A 13,901-nucleotide genomic window follows, 5' to 3' on the forward strand; every position below is an offset into this window, starting at 1 on the left:
CTCACTGGGTGGAGGGTGGAGGGTTCAGCTTAGGGCTGAGCAGGAGATAAGGAGAGGCTGGAGGCTCAGGCATTTGCACCTTTAGCAAAAACCCTGGGTTGAGGGTCAGACAGGGTTTTCCCTAGTTTGAGTGACTCCGCAGGGGCCCGGGTTTGTCAGCCTCCTTTGACCTAAGCCCCGCATAACATTATAATCGGCCTAACATTTTTCCATGGATTCCATGACTTCCATAAACCGCCAGTTGGCGGCGCTGTCCGTACAGGTCACCGAGTTGAAGGGGGCAGTTCAGCAGCAGGGCCTGTCTGTAGCTAATGTACAAGCGGCTTCTGCTGGTGCAGGTGCAGAGCCTAAGATTCCGCTGCCTGAACGATTTTCTGGATGCCGCGAAGGTGCAAGCGGTGCTGCGATGGGAACGGCCCGGTAATCTAAAAGCGCTCCAGCGGTTCCTTGGGTTTGCCAACTATTATAGGAAGTTTATTAAGAATTTCTCTACTATAGCCAAACCGCTCACGGACATGACGAAAAAAGGTACCAATCTCGCTATCTGGTCTGAGGATGCGGTGCGTGCATTTGAGCTTCTGAAGAACCGTTTTGCTTCAGCCCCCATTCTGGTGCAACCGGACGTATCTAAACCTTTTACGGTGGAGGTCGATGCGTCTGAGGTGGGAGTGGGGGCAGTACTGTCACAGGGCTCGTCCTTGAGCAATTTGCGTCCATGCGCCTACTTCTCCAAGAAGCTGTCGCCGGCCGAACGGAATTACGACATCGGCAACAGGGAGTTGTTGGCCATCAAATTGGCTTTTGAGGAATGGCGACACTTCTTGGAGGGGGCGGCCCACCAGGTCACAGTCATCACTGACCATAAAAACCTGCTCTATCTGGAGTCGGCCAAGCGTCTGTCTCCCAGGCAGGCTCGCTGGGCATTGTTTTTTACACGTTTTAACTTTCTGGTGACTTACCGTCCTGGGGCGAAAAACACCAAGGCGGATGCCTTGTCCAGGTGTTTTCCGGGGGGAGAACCTCGGGAAGATCCGGTACCCATCCTCCAGGAAGGTGTAGTGGTTTCGGCTCTCACGACTGAGGTAGGGGCGGAGATTGCCGAGGCCCAGGAGGAGGTACCACCAGGACTTCCCGCTAATAAGTCGTTCGTACCCCTTCATCTTCGTCTTAAAGTGTTGGGGGAACACCACGACTCGGTCCTGGCCGGTCATCCAGGGGTTAGGGGCACCTTGGAACTGGTATCGCGCCGCTTCTGGTGGCCAAAAATCCGGCAGGACGTGGTTTCGTCCGTGACAGCTTGCGTCACGTGCGCCAGGGCCAAGTCGCCCAGAACCCGTCCTGCTGGCCCTCTACAGCCTCTGGGGATACCTAGTAGGCCATGGACAGAAATCTCCATGGGCTTTATCACAGACTTGCCTGCCTCGGCGGGGAACACGGTCATCCTGGTGGTGGTTGATCGATTTTCGAAGATGGCGCGTTTTGTGTCGTTGCCTTCCTTGCCCAACGCGAAGACGTTGGCTCAGGTCTTTGTGCAGGAGGTGGTCAGACTGCACGGAGTTCCGTCGGACATAGTGTCTGATAGGGGTACCCAGTTTGTGGCGAAGTTTTGGAAAGCTTTTTGCTCACGATTGGGGATCAAGTTGTCTCATTCGTCGGCGTTTCATCCGCAGTCGAATGGTCAAACTGAGCGCATGAACCAAAATCTGGAGCAGTATTTGCGATGTTTTGTGTCTGACAACCAAGAGGAGTGGTCGGCGTTCCTTCCCTTGGCCGAGTTCGCATTAAATAATCACCGCCAAGAATCATCGGGAGAGTCTCCGTTCTTTTGTGTTTATGGGCACCATCCTCAATTTTGTACCTTGCGTCAGGGGGGCTCTGGGGGCGTCCCAGAGGAGGACCGGTTAGGAGTTCAACTATCATCGGTCTGGAGGAGTGTGAAACAGCGATTGCTGAGCATGAGTGCAAGATACAAACGTGTGGCTGACTCTAGACTTGTGCCAGGTCCGGACCTGTGTGTGGGTGATTGGGTGTGGTTAGCTACTAAAAACATAAAACTCAAAATTCCATCATTGAAATTGGGTCCAAGGTTTATTGGCCCTTTTAAGATTGCTGCCATCATAAACCCGGTTGCTTATCGGTTGGAGCTTCCTGCGGTATACAAGATACACAACGTGTTTCACAGGTCTTTATTGAAAAAGGTGGTAGGCTCTGTGGACACGACGCCGATGCCACCTCCAGTCATGGTGGATGGCGATTTAGAGTTTGAAGTCTCCAAGGTGGTGGACTCTTGAGTACTGCGCCGTACTCTTCAGTATTTGGTGCACTGGCGGGGGTATGGTCCGGAGGAGAGGTCTTGGGTACCAGCCTCGGACATACATGCGGATCGGCTGGTCAGTTCCTTTCACTGCCGTCATCCGGACAAGCCGGGTCCTATGAGTCTTGAGGGCCCTGGGGTCCCTCGTAGAAGACGGGGTACTGTCATGTCGGACGCTGTTCACACCACAGCGTCCGGCAGGCAGCGGTAGTTCCATCTCCGTCCACTATAGCCTCAGTGGCGCCGGCTTGATTTTACTCAGGTTATCTGGGGTTAATCTAGCTGGAAATCAGGTGGGATGTTTGGTCACGCCCACGGTCTTTAAATAGTCGTGCTGGCCTGTGGGCGTTGCCGATTATAGCTTGTGTTTTGTGCCAAGTGGTTCCGGTCTGGAGAGGAGGTGTTGGAGATAGAAATTCATATCTGGTGTCGTATGATCCGTTGTTACCTTTTCGCCTTCCAATATTTGTGCTTTGTTTTGCCCTGTTCACATTATAGTATTGTCCTGTGTGGTTGCGGCGCGGTGTGGTTTGAGTTCTCCCTGTTAGTCATTACTGTGTGGGCTTTGGTGGTTTGACAACTCACTGGGTGGAGGGTGGAGGGTGGAGGGTTCAGCTTAGGGCTGAGCAGGAGATAAGGAGAGGCTGGAGGCTCAGGCATTTGCACCTTTAGCAAAAACCCTGGGTTGAGGGTCAGACAGGGTTTTCCCTAGTTTGAGGGACTCCGCAGGGGCCCGGGTTTGTCAGCCTCCTTTGACCTAAGCCCCGCATAACACACACATCAGTTCCTTTTTTCTTTTATCTTTTCTAAATAAAAAAAAGTTTACACCAAGCACTCACACAACTGAATAAAATTTGGTATTCACACAAACACCATATGCATAAAAAAAAGTCCCACTCATCCCGATCACTGTATTCTGCAAAAGAGGCATACGCCTTCCTTGCCTCCAACACTGATAGCAAAGGAGTGCATTGCACCTTCCTTTATTTTTCCTCCTCCTCATCAAGTGATGCCGAACCACTACGCAGATGTCCCAGGCAGAAACTGAACCAGTGCCCACTGTTACTGACCCCGTATGGACCTTACCCCCTGAAGAATTTGAACCACTAATTCCTGATCTTGTGGTGCAATCAGGAATTCAGTTTAACACCACCGACCTCACGGAAATTTTTAAAAGTCTTTTTCTCTGAGGATTTTGTAAACCTCATGTTGGTCCAAACAAATTTGTACGCCCAGCAATTTTTGGCACAAAACCGCTCTTCATCATTTTATAACTAGACTCCTGTAGATGCAATAGAAATTATGATGTTTGGGGACCTGGTCCTTCACAATTGGATACTGAGAAAGTGTTGACATTTTGTATAACACTCCAGTGTTCTGAATGACCATGACCCCTTATCGTTTTGAGGCCAACCAAAAATTCTTGCAGTATAACATTAATGCACGGTGTCCTCCCTGAGATGACCTCAACTTTGACCACCTTTTTAAAGTACGGCTGGTTATTGAGCATTTCAGCAACAATATGGCTGAGGTGTACGTGCCCCTGTATGGATGAGTACCTAATCCATTTCAAGAGGAGGCTCAAATTCCAACAGTATCTGCCTAGTAAGAGGGCCAGGTAAGGAATTCAGCTGTACAAACTGTGTGAGAGCACCTCAGGGTATACCCACAAGTTTAGGGTTTATGATAGGAAGGACTAGTCAATTTAATCCCCTGAATGTCCCCCCGTCCAGAGAGTAAGTGGGAAAATTGTGTAGGATTTGGTACACCCACTGCTGTACAAGCACAGTAGCCTGCGGTACTGTCCGCAAAAATCAGAGAGGCCTCCATAAGAGGCTAATTGGGCAGCTACTCAGGAAGGATGAGAGATGAGCCCAATGTACTGACAACATTCTGGTGGTCAAGTACAAGGACAAGAGGGGTGTCCTTTTCCTGACCATCATTCTTGGTGACAGCAGCACCCCCAGCACTGTCGAGATACCTCTACACAGGTCCACAAACCACACTGTGTACTTTGGTACAACAAGTACATAGGGGCAGTTGATCTCTCTGATCAAGTCCTCCAGCCAGACAGTGCCATGAGAAAAGTCAAGTTGTGGCTCAAGAAGCTGTCTGTACACATCATACAGATGGCAATGCATAGCACTTTTGTGCTATCACGTTGAGCAGGCCAGACCAGTATTCCATACCTTCAGTTCCAGGATTTAGTAATCAAGATCCTAATCTTTAGAGATCAGGAAGGAGCGGGCCCCAGTGCTTCCAGAACGGAAGGTGCTTGTATGTACAAAGCCAACATTTCCTTGGGGAGGTCACTGAAACCACAGAAAAAAGAAAGTCACAAAAGTGGTGCCAAGTGTGTTACAGAAGAGAGATTAACAAGGACACCACTTATCAATGCAACACCTGCCCCAACAAACCTGTCCTGTGTATAAAAGAATGTTTCAGACAGCACGAAACATCCATGGACTACTAAATTCATTTCTGACTTACACAACTCATGTATGTCTACCTGACAAACACTACACAACTCACGTATGTCACTACATTATAAAATTCAAATACCAATAAACAGATTAGTTCCAAAATGGGGTCACTTGTGGGGTATTTCCACTGTTTAGGCGCATCAGGGGCTCTGCAAAAGGAACTCCTTCCCTTCCGAACCCTGACGTGGGCCCAATCAGTAGTTTTATCCCGAATATAGGGTGTCATTGTACTCAGGAGAACTTGCACAGCAGATTTTCTGTTACCCTTGTGAAAATATTTTTTTTTTTGGCTAAAACAACATTTTTGTGGAAAATTTTGTATTTTTTTATTTTCACTACTCAACGTTTTAAACCTGGGGGTTCAAGGTGTTCACCACACATCTAGATACATTCCTTGGGAGGTCTAGTTTCAAAATGGGGTCACTTGTAGGGGATTTCCACTGTTTAGGCACATCAGGGTCTCTCCAAATGCGACATTGTGTCCACTCTCAAATCCAGCCAATTTTGAGTTGAAAAAATAAAGCCATGCTCCTTCCATTTTGAGCCCTGCCATTTGCCCAAACAGCAGTTTTCTTCCACATGTCGGGTATCAACATACTCAGGAAAAATTGCACAACAACTTTTTGGGTTCAATTTCTTCTGTTACCCTTGTGAAGATAAAACATTTGAGGCTAAAAATCATTTTTGTGGAGAAAATTTATTTATTTTTTATTTTTAGAGCTCTATGTGATAAACTTCTGTGAAGCACTTGGGGGTTCAAAGTGCAGACCACACATCTACATCAGTTCCCAAATGGGGTCCATTGTGGAATTTTTCACTGTTTAGGCACATCGGGGCTCCCCAAATTTTGCATTCAAAAAGTCAAATAACGCTCCTTCTCTTCTGAGCCCTGCCAAAGAAGTGGCTTGCCCCCCACATATGGGGTATCAGCGTACTCAGTAAAAATTTCACAACAACGTTTGGGGTCCAATTTCTTCTGCTACCCTTGTGAAAACAAAAAAGGGCTAAAAATCATTTAGAAATTTCACTCAAATTTTGTGGTCCATTTTTTCCTGTTAGGGTATGTGCACACTTGCGAATTTGGCTGCGGATTCGGCCCTGAAGATCCGCAGCAGATTTCCATGCGATGTTCAGTACCATGTAAACCTATAGGAAAACAAAAACCGCTGTGCACATGCTGCGGAAAATTCTGCGCAGAAACGCAGTGGTTTATTTTCCGCAGCATGTCAATTCTTTGTAGGGAATCCACAGCGTTTTTACACCTATTCCGTTATAGGAATCCGCAGGTGTAAAAACGCAGGGAAAATCTGCACAAAATCCGCAGAAAACCCAAGGGGAATCCGTAGGTAAAAATCCGCAATGGAATACACAACATGTGCACATACCCTTACCCTTGGGTCTAAAGTAAAATTTTAGTGAAAAAAGTTAAATGCTCATTTTTTCCTTTCACATTCCATTAATTCCTGTGAAGCACTTTAAGGGTAAATAAACTTATTGAATGTGGTTTTGAGCAACTTGAGGGGTGCAGTTTTTAGAATGGTGTCACTTTTTGTTATTTTCTGTCATATAGACCCGTCAAAATTACTTCAAATGTGATGTGGAACCTAAAAAAATGGTTTTGCAAATTTTGTTGAAAAAATGAGAAATTGCTTTTCAACTTTTTAACCCTTATAACTTCCTAACAAAAAAAAGTTGCTTAAAAAATTGTTCCAATGTAAAGCAGACATGTGAGAAATGTTATTTATTAACAATTTTGTGTGAATTGTGTGACACATCTCTGATTTTAGGGCATAAGAAACCATTGCCAAATTTTTTTTCACAAATAAACACAAGTCATATCGAAGAAATTTTAGCACTATCATACAATATGTCACCAAAAACAATTTCAGAATCGGTGTGATCCACTGAAGTGTTCCAGAGTTATTACCTCATAGAGTAACACTGGTCAGAATTGTAAAAATTGGCCTGGTCATTAACGTGCAAACAACCTTGTGGTTTAAAGGGGTTAAGCTCCCTTATCGGTCTTTTGATTGTGCTATATAGAAGGTATGCCCTTGCTGTTAAGACTGTTCCGATTTATAGATAAAAGGCATAATACACTGACAAAAGAATGGACCAAAATGTCTGTCCTATAGAAATTACTGTATGTAGTCCATGTTTTTACAAATCTTGATAGATGATAGATTTTTGCAATGCTTGATAGATGGAATCAAATGGAGTCATCTGGATGAATTGATTGTAATATATGGGTGACACAGTGGCTCAGTGGTTAGCACTGCAGCCTTGCAGCGCTGGGGTTCAAATCGCACCAAGGACAACATCTGCAAGGAGTTTGTATTTTCTTCCCGTGTTTGCGTGGGTTTCCTCTGGGTACGTAAAACTTTAGTAGGCAATAAGTGATCGGCATTGGCTGTGAATGTACCAGCCCAAGTTGAATTGAACCATGGAGATGGAAGCTGGCTATCCTGAGGCCTATTGAATTACTTTTCATTTGAGCTTGGGAATAAAGTGATCAGGTATAGTAAAGGTATCAATTAGAAGATACCTCTTGAGCACCACCAGTAAAATCTACAACCCAACTAGAAATGGTAGTGTACTTTTTTGCAAGGCTAGATAGATAGATTAATGATTTATATATTTTTATTTGATTTCTAAAAGAGTTGCTGTACACTGATTTAATAAATAACCTGTCTTGAATATCACCATTTGTACCCTTCTTTTTTCATTTCTGTCCCTTTCTCTGTCCATGGTGCTGATGGAAAAAATCATATGAAAGAAAAAATAGAATAGTGTTGGAACAAAAAGGCCAAAAAGCCCATTTTGTTAGTTCTTATATTTATTTATTTTTTCTCTTTAGCTTATCTAATTATTTCATCTTTGCTACAGAAAAATAACAAGTGCAGACAAAATCTGCATTTCCTTTCCTTTAAAAAAAAAAAATAATAATACGGGAATATGAGAAAACACTTATGGGTCATATATTAATAGTGATTGTAATATGGATGAATATTTTGCACACCTTAGGACTTGAACAGGAGAAAATCTGTACAACCACTCTGTTTATATATACACTACTACTTTAAAACTCTCATTCAGTGCTTTCTTGTGCCAACTTGCATTTAGTCCAGGGCACACAAGGCAGGCCCAATAGCACTTTATCTCTAGGGATGTACAATCTTCCTGGTGCTGATATAGTGCTTTGCTGCTACTGCACACCCACCTTGACCATGACTTCACTTAGCTGCGTACCCAATCCATTCTGCAAAACTAAGGCAAATATTTATGCTCCCTATGACTAAACCTGTACTCAGCCTACAAAGCCTGTTCCAGTATGTATCCTTGGCCCTGCATTATACTGAGAGTCCCAACCTTGTCTCTGAATGACCACACAGGCATATGCCTACTAACCTTTTGGCTGAAACCAAGCCCAACTTTTAAAGTCCCATCCAAAGGAATCCTATGCCTATTGATTGTTTTTTAGTTTTGCTGCTGAAATCTGGTTTTATCGATATGTTACCCACTTTGTGCTTATTTTCATGTTATTCTTGGTGGAGATGTGAACGATAAATTGTAGAATAATCTTAATCATTCCTTAGATTGTTGACCATTGATGAAGTTCAAGTATTACTAAATTCTTGCTGATGTTTTCTTTAGTGGAAATAGTTTGAGAAACTCTAGTGCAGACTAACAGTAGTAAAGCAAACATGTTTTAACATATATGGAATTGCAAGCAAAGCAGCGTAAATGTCTTCCATTATGTCAAATATGAGATGATCAAAATGGTGGAGTCTGTGATCTATTACATCCAATGACTTACAGTACTTAAAAATCTAAAGATACCTACAATATTCTTAGCCAGCTTTAATTGCATTTACCAATATTCTCTGAGCAGTGCATACAATCTAGAAATGTGTAGAAACATATCTGAACTGCTATTGTAACGTGTACAGTGGGGGAAAAAAAAGTATTTAGTCAGCCATCAATTGTGCAAGTTCTCCCACTTAAAAAGCTTAGAGAGGCCTGTAAATGACATCATAGGTAGACCACAACTATGAGAGTCAAAATCAGAAAACAAATCCAGAAAATCAGCTTGTCGGATTTGGCAAGATTTATTTTTAGTTTTGCATAAACCCAACACAAGATGTATTACAAGTAGGAATATACATACTGTATACATTGTGATTTACAACCTGTAGTTCTCCAACGTTTGTTAAGCCACAAAGACATATCCCAAATATCTCAACATGCCATGTTAGTGAATGGGTTTAACTTTAGACTCCACCACTACAATCAATACAACTCCTCAGCAAGCTAGAACTTCTCCTTAAAGAAAACAACTATCCTATGATACATATCAAAAGTATTTTTTTCTCTTGATTATTTGAAATAAATGATGAACATTAGGGCCGATACACACAACTATATTATGGATATGAGTTATACATATCTTCAATGTGACCCCTATTGACTAAACTGGACCCATAGCTTTGATTTTATTCAGAGACACTGAGGTTTTTCATTGTGGCATTTTCCAATCATGTTACAGGAATCACCTCCTCATGGGTTTTAGGTGAGAAGGTGGCGTCTATGGCACTGCTTATGGGCCCATAGTACAAAATTGCATTAGACCAGTGGTAGACATATCATCGGTGCAACCTGTACATCCGCACAGGGGCTCAAGAGATAAAAGGGCCCACTTTTACCTCGAAAGTAGGTGGAATATTGTATTATGATGAGCTATTGGACTACAAAGGACCCAAATATTTGTTCTTTCTTGTATTTCATTTGTGCACTTGGATTTCCAATAAAGTATTGAAACAAGTAAAACGGAATGGTGACTTTCTTCTGATGTTATACCTTGTTGCTTAACCAGGCTACCATGCTCTTAAGAAGCAAGTGATGTGGGTGTGCTGAGCTGTTATTTTCTGTGTTTGAACTTGTCTGTTTAAAATGTTTTATTTTCAGTATTAATATTTTGCATTTTTTTGCTGAAAATCATACCTCATGCAATATCATGCAATTTACCTTAGCAATCTGCAGTGCATTATAATCATTCAAACATGCAGTAATTTGTCCTACTATTACAAAGAGACATAAGCAGTCTTGAAAGCTTTCTTTGCCACATCATTCACTATTATTTGTTAGCCATTAAAAGGTATCATACCCACAAGATTCCTATTTTGTTTCTCTCTCTGAGAGCACTTTATATATGTTTTAATTACATACACTGCCTGCATGTTAGCTTGTTCGGTCAGTTTGTCTGTAATAACTGGGCACAGCTTGTGCTCTCTATATGTGTATTTCTTACATAGACAATCTGTAAGTATAAGCATACAACAAATGTAACCAACCATGGAAGCAACTGTAATCCAATACTCTTCCCATTCAGGCAATATTCCTACAGGCTTCCATCTGGTGTCAGTCCTTAAAATGCCTGGATAAGAAGTGTGATAAGTAAAAAATGAAGCTGAATTTTATTTTCCTATCATTAGGACATTGAATGACAAATTATTACATTACTACTACCTACTGAGCGAACTATTAATGATCTAATAGTGTCATTTTTACACCCCCCCAATAGCTTAACGTGGCTTTAATTTAAATTTTTACTTTAATTCAAAAATAAATACTTTGTGATCTTGCGTTCTTTATCACAGTCATTCAGTTACGAGTACCAGTAAGTGTCAGTGTCAAATATACAGCAGCTACTTCTCGTTAGCGGGCAACTGTACATATAAAAAGAAACTTGTACTATACAGAGGTCAATTCTTCAAAAACTGGTGGAAAATCAGAGGTTTTAAGAACAACATTAAAACAAACTTTCTGATTTTTAGATGGAATGCCAAAATTGTAGTAGACTTGAATTAGTCATTTGGGATAATTTATCAAGACGCCAAGATATGGTTTTAAATAGGACAGCGATAGAAAGTAATAAGTTATTACTATGCACAAACAATAAAAGAGAAATCCTAAAGTCAGCTCCGCTATATGTATACCGTAGATTATGCATGGATAGACAGTTTTATTTCCTTGTTTTCTTCCTCTTTTCCACTAGAACCTGAGGCCCCTATAGCACTTACTGCTTTCAATATTTCAACACACTCCTTTTCACTATACTGGAGGCAACCTCGTGGACGGGTGGAAAGATATCAAGTGGATCTCTCTCCTCAGCATGGCTTTGTTACTGTCAGAGATCTCGGAGGTGGGGAGTATCAGGTATGTTTTTCATTATGGTACGTGGATGGGCAACTTTTGTTCATACGCCGAGCTCATTGGAATATTCTTTGCAAAGCTGACCAACCGTAAAACTGGCTTTTTGTATCCTTTTTCCTACTTTTTTTTTTTTTTAGTATGGGATGCTTTCAAATGATCTATGCTAAATCTGTGGGAGCACATTTCAACATGAGGAGGCTGTTACCCTAACAACCATTAATATACTTTTTTTTTTTAAAGTCCATCATGAAACTCCAGTCAGTCACCCAGGAGTTCATGAATAGTTTAACAAAGAAAGGGGAGTGCTATTGAGTAATACAGACTCATTAATTGTGCACTGTGCAGGCAGACCTTGCCTTAAATCATTAATGCAGGCAACATTTCCCTGTTACCACCAAAAAGACATAGGAACAATTCGACTTTCTGGAGAGTAAAATAATGATTACCTTTTTTATTTCTTCCGTGCTGCTTCTGTGGAGCCCTTCACCTGTACAGGTAGGCTGGTTTATACCATCTGCTTCTGCTGATACATTCTTTTTACTATTTTGTTGTAGTTTTCCTTTATTTTTATTGGAAGCAAACACAAATATCTAAGTCAGGGTAAGAATGTTAACCTTCAGTATCAAGTGAAGTTTTTCTGTTCCTTCTCGATTGAAACTTTTCGAATAACGTGGAAATATTTACTGTTGAGTTTTGTTGCCTACACCATCATCTATCAAGGTGGGAATGTAAGTCTGCTGCTTCTCTGGGATTATGTGATGCCAGCACTTCCAGAATTGACTGGTGCTTCCCTGCTCGCTGCACTTCATATTTCACTTACTGAGTGTGTGTTTGACATTTTAGGCAGAAGTCTTCAGCATTGCTCCTGGTACCACGTATAGTGTAGCTGTTTCTTCAGTGTCTTCTTCAGCCTTCAGCTCCCCAGACAGCAAGTTGGTGATGACGAACGAAACCAGTAAGTTTATTTTATTTCTGTGTCTTGTTCTGTTGGGTGGGATCTTGACGTTTTCACGCCTCCGAACGTACACACAAATTGAATTATTGATACAGCTACATATAACTTGCTGATCTTGCTCTATCACAGAATCTCGGCTTGCTCTTTTCACTTCATTGCAAATGTCAATAGTCCAGCTAGTTGTTTAATACTCCCTGACTAACTATGCTAATGTTCAAAGTATTTATCATATATTGCGATGAACTCGCTATCAAATGATCTGAATTCTTTCTGCTATTGGAAAACTTCTATAAGGATGGCTTCACATGCATAAACCTTAGGGAAAACTCAGCTTTAATTTTAGCTCCATCCATAAGTGAACCAAACAGTAAGAAGAAAATATCTGTCGTTTAGATTAACATTTTCTCTGAATTTACTTCTACTTTGGCAAAAGGAAAAAAAATTGTTTACACCGAAGGAGCGTTTGTTCCCATAAACCAATCTGTCTGAAACCATGCTGAATTTGGAGAAATCAGTCTGATTATATAGGCTCCAAAATATTCACATATTATCCAAAGTGCCTAATTCACCTGAAAGAGACACATACTTGACCTCTGTGCTGTCTCCTGCGCTTTATTTGTACAAAGTTCTCAAACACATTCAACCGATATGCTTTCATGTACTTAACAGAGATTCAAAGTGACATCAGAGTAAATTAATTTTAGCGTAAATTATAAAAATCTAAAATCCTGGATTTTATTTTTGATCAGTAGGACAGTAGAGCATGTAGATGAGCCTACAGTGGTTTGGGTAATTAATTTTTACAGCTCATAAAGTAAGTAATATGATATTAAATATTGTTTTATAATCCTTACTTGGTACATCGGTAAAACAAAACACACCTAATGCGTCATACACATGGGTAAGTTGGCAGTATGGATCCTGTGTCCGGTCACACAGAGGACATATTTTTTAGGGTCTGCTGTGTGCTGCCATTAAAAGCCTCCAGAAAGGTCTGCTTTCTAGCATAAAATACCTATGTATTAGAGAACAAGATGATAAAAGCTGGACTCTACAATCCCTATGACCATGTGCATGAGGCTTAATAAAAGCCAAAGTTTGTGCCATGATCCAGGTTGGATTATGACACATTTTGCACAAGTAACCTTTTTTTTCCGTTAAGCTGTTTGCTTAAAGTTAGTTTTGCCCCCGGTGGCCATTAGGGTCATTACACTGTGGTTGTTTTAGTTCTAGTTTTGCCCCCGGTGGCCGTTAGGGTCAATGCACTCTGGTTACTTTGTTTTAGTTGCCCCCGGTGGCTGCTAGTGTTATTGCATGTGATAATGAAGCAGGTGTGATTCCCTGGCTGCTACCTATAAAGGAGTAGCAGGTGGTCTCACTCACTGTTGTTGATATTGCTCATTTCCAACCAAGTCTGGTGAATGGAAGGAACTACAGAGAGGAGTTCCTGGCAGTTCAGGGGAGCTCTGGTGTAGTAGCTTCAGGCGGAAGCTGAATTCAGGTATCGAGCTTCAGGGGTGAAGCTGAACTTTGATGTTGTACTCTGTTGCTGGGAGCAATAGCAACAGAGCAAAGCTAAGTGGTGTTTTTCCCTGTTTGTTACTTTCCTTGTGTGTGTATTAGTGCAGTGGTGGAATTAGTTTCTGCACTGTCCAGTTCACTAGAAAGGGATAGGTGCAGGGCGAGCTAGAGATTTGAGGTATCCAGCTCGTCGCCCGGTGCAGAACCTGCCTAGGGATCGTCAGGAGTGTAGGGACACTGACTCAGGGGAGTGCAGGAGGTCTCCACGTCCCCGTTCCCTATTGCAGGGCCCTCCATTGTAACGGTTTCCCTGGTGTTTCCCTTAACTCTGTTTAAATTCGCCCTGCTGGAGGCGGTGTATCCAGGTTCACGGGTGTTATAGAAATTCGCCCTGCTAGAGGCAGTGTATCCAGTC

General features: G+C 42.2%; 1 protein-coding gene across 1 annotated transcript in view; it reads left to right on the forward strand.

Annotated features, from left to right (window-relative positions):
- PTPRQ (protein tyrosine phosphatase receptor type Q) overlaps positions 1-13,901 on the forward strand; it is a 794,911-nt gene that overhangs the window by 130,566 nt on the left and 650,444 nt on the right. The window contains exons 7-8 of the mRNA XM_073556964.1: positions 10,853-11,013; positions 11,854-11,965. Coding sequence (XP_073413065.1) covers positions 10,853-11,013; positions 11,854-11,965 — 273 coding nt within the window. The remainder of the gene's footprint in view (positions 1-10,852; positions 11,014-11,853; positions 11,966-13,901) is intronic.

The sequence above is a fragment of the Dendrobates tinctorius genome, unplaced genomic scaffold (assembly GCF_039654945.1).
Source record: "Dendrobates tinctorius isolate UK_male_01 unplaced genomic scaffold, ASM3965494v1 ptg000241l, whole genome shotgun sequence".
NCBI classification, from domain to species: Eukaryota; Metazoa; Chordata; class Amphibia; order Anura; family Dendrobatidae; genus Dendrobates; species Dendrobates tinctorius.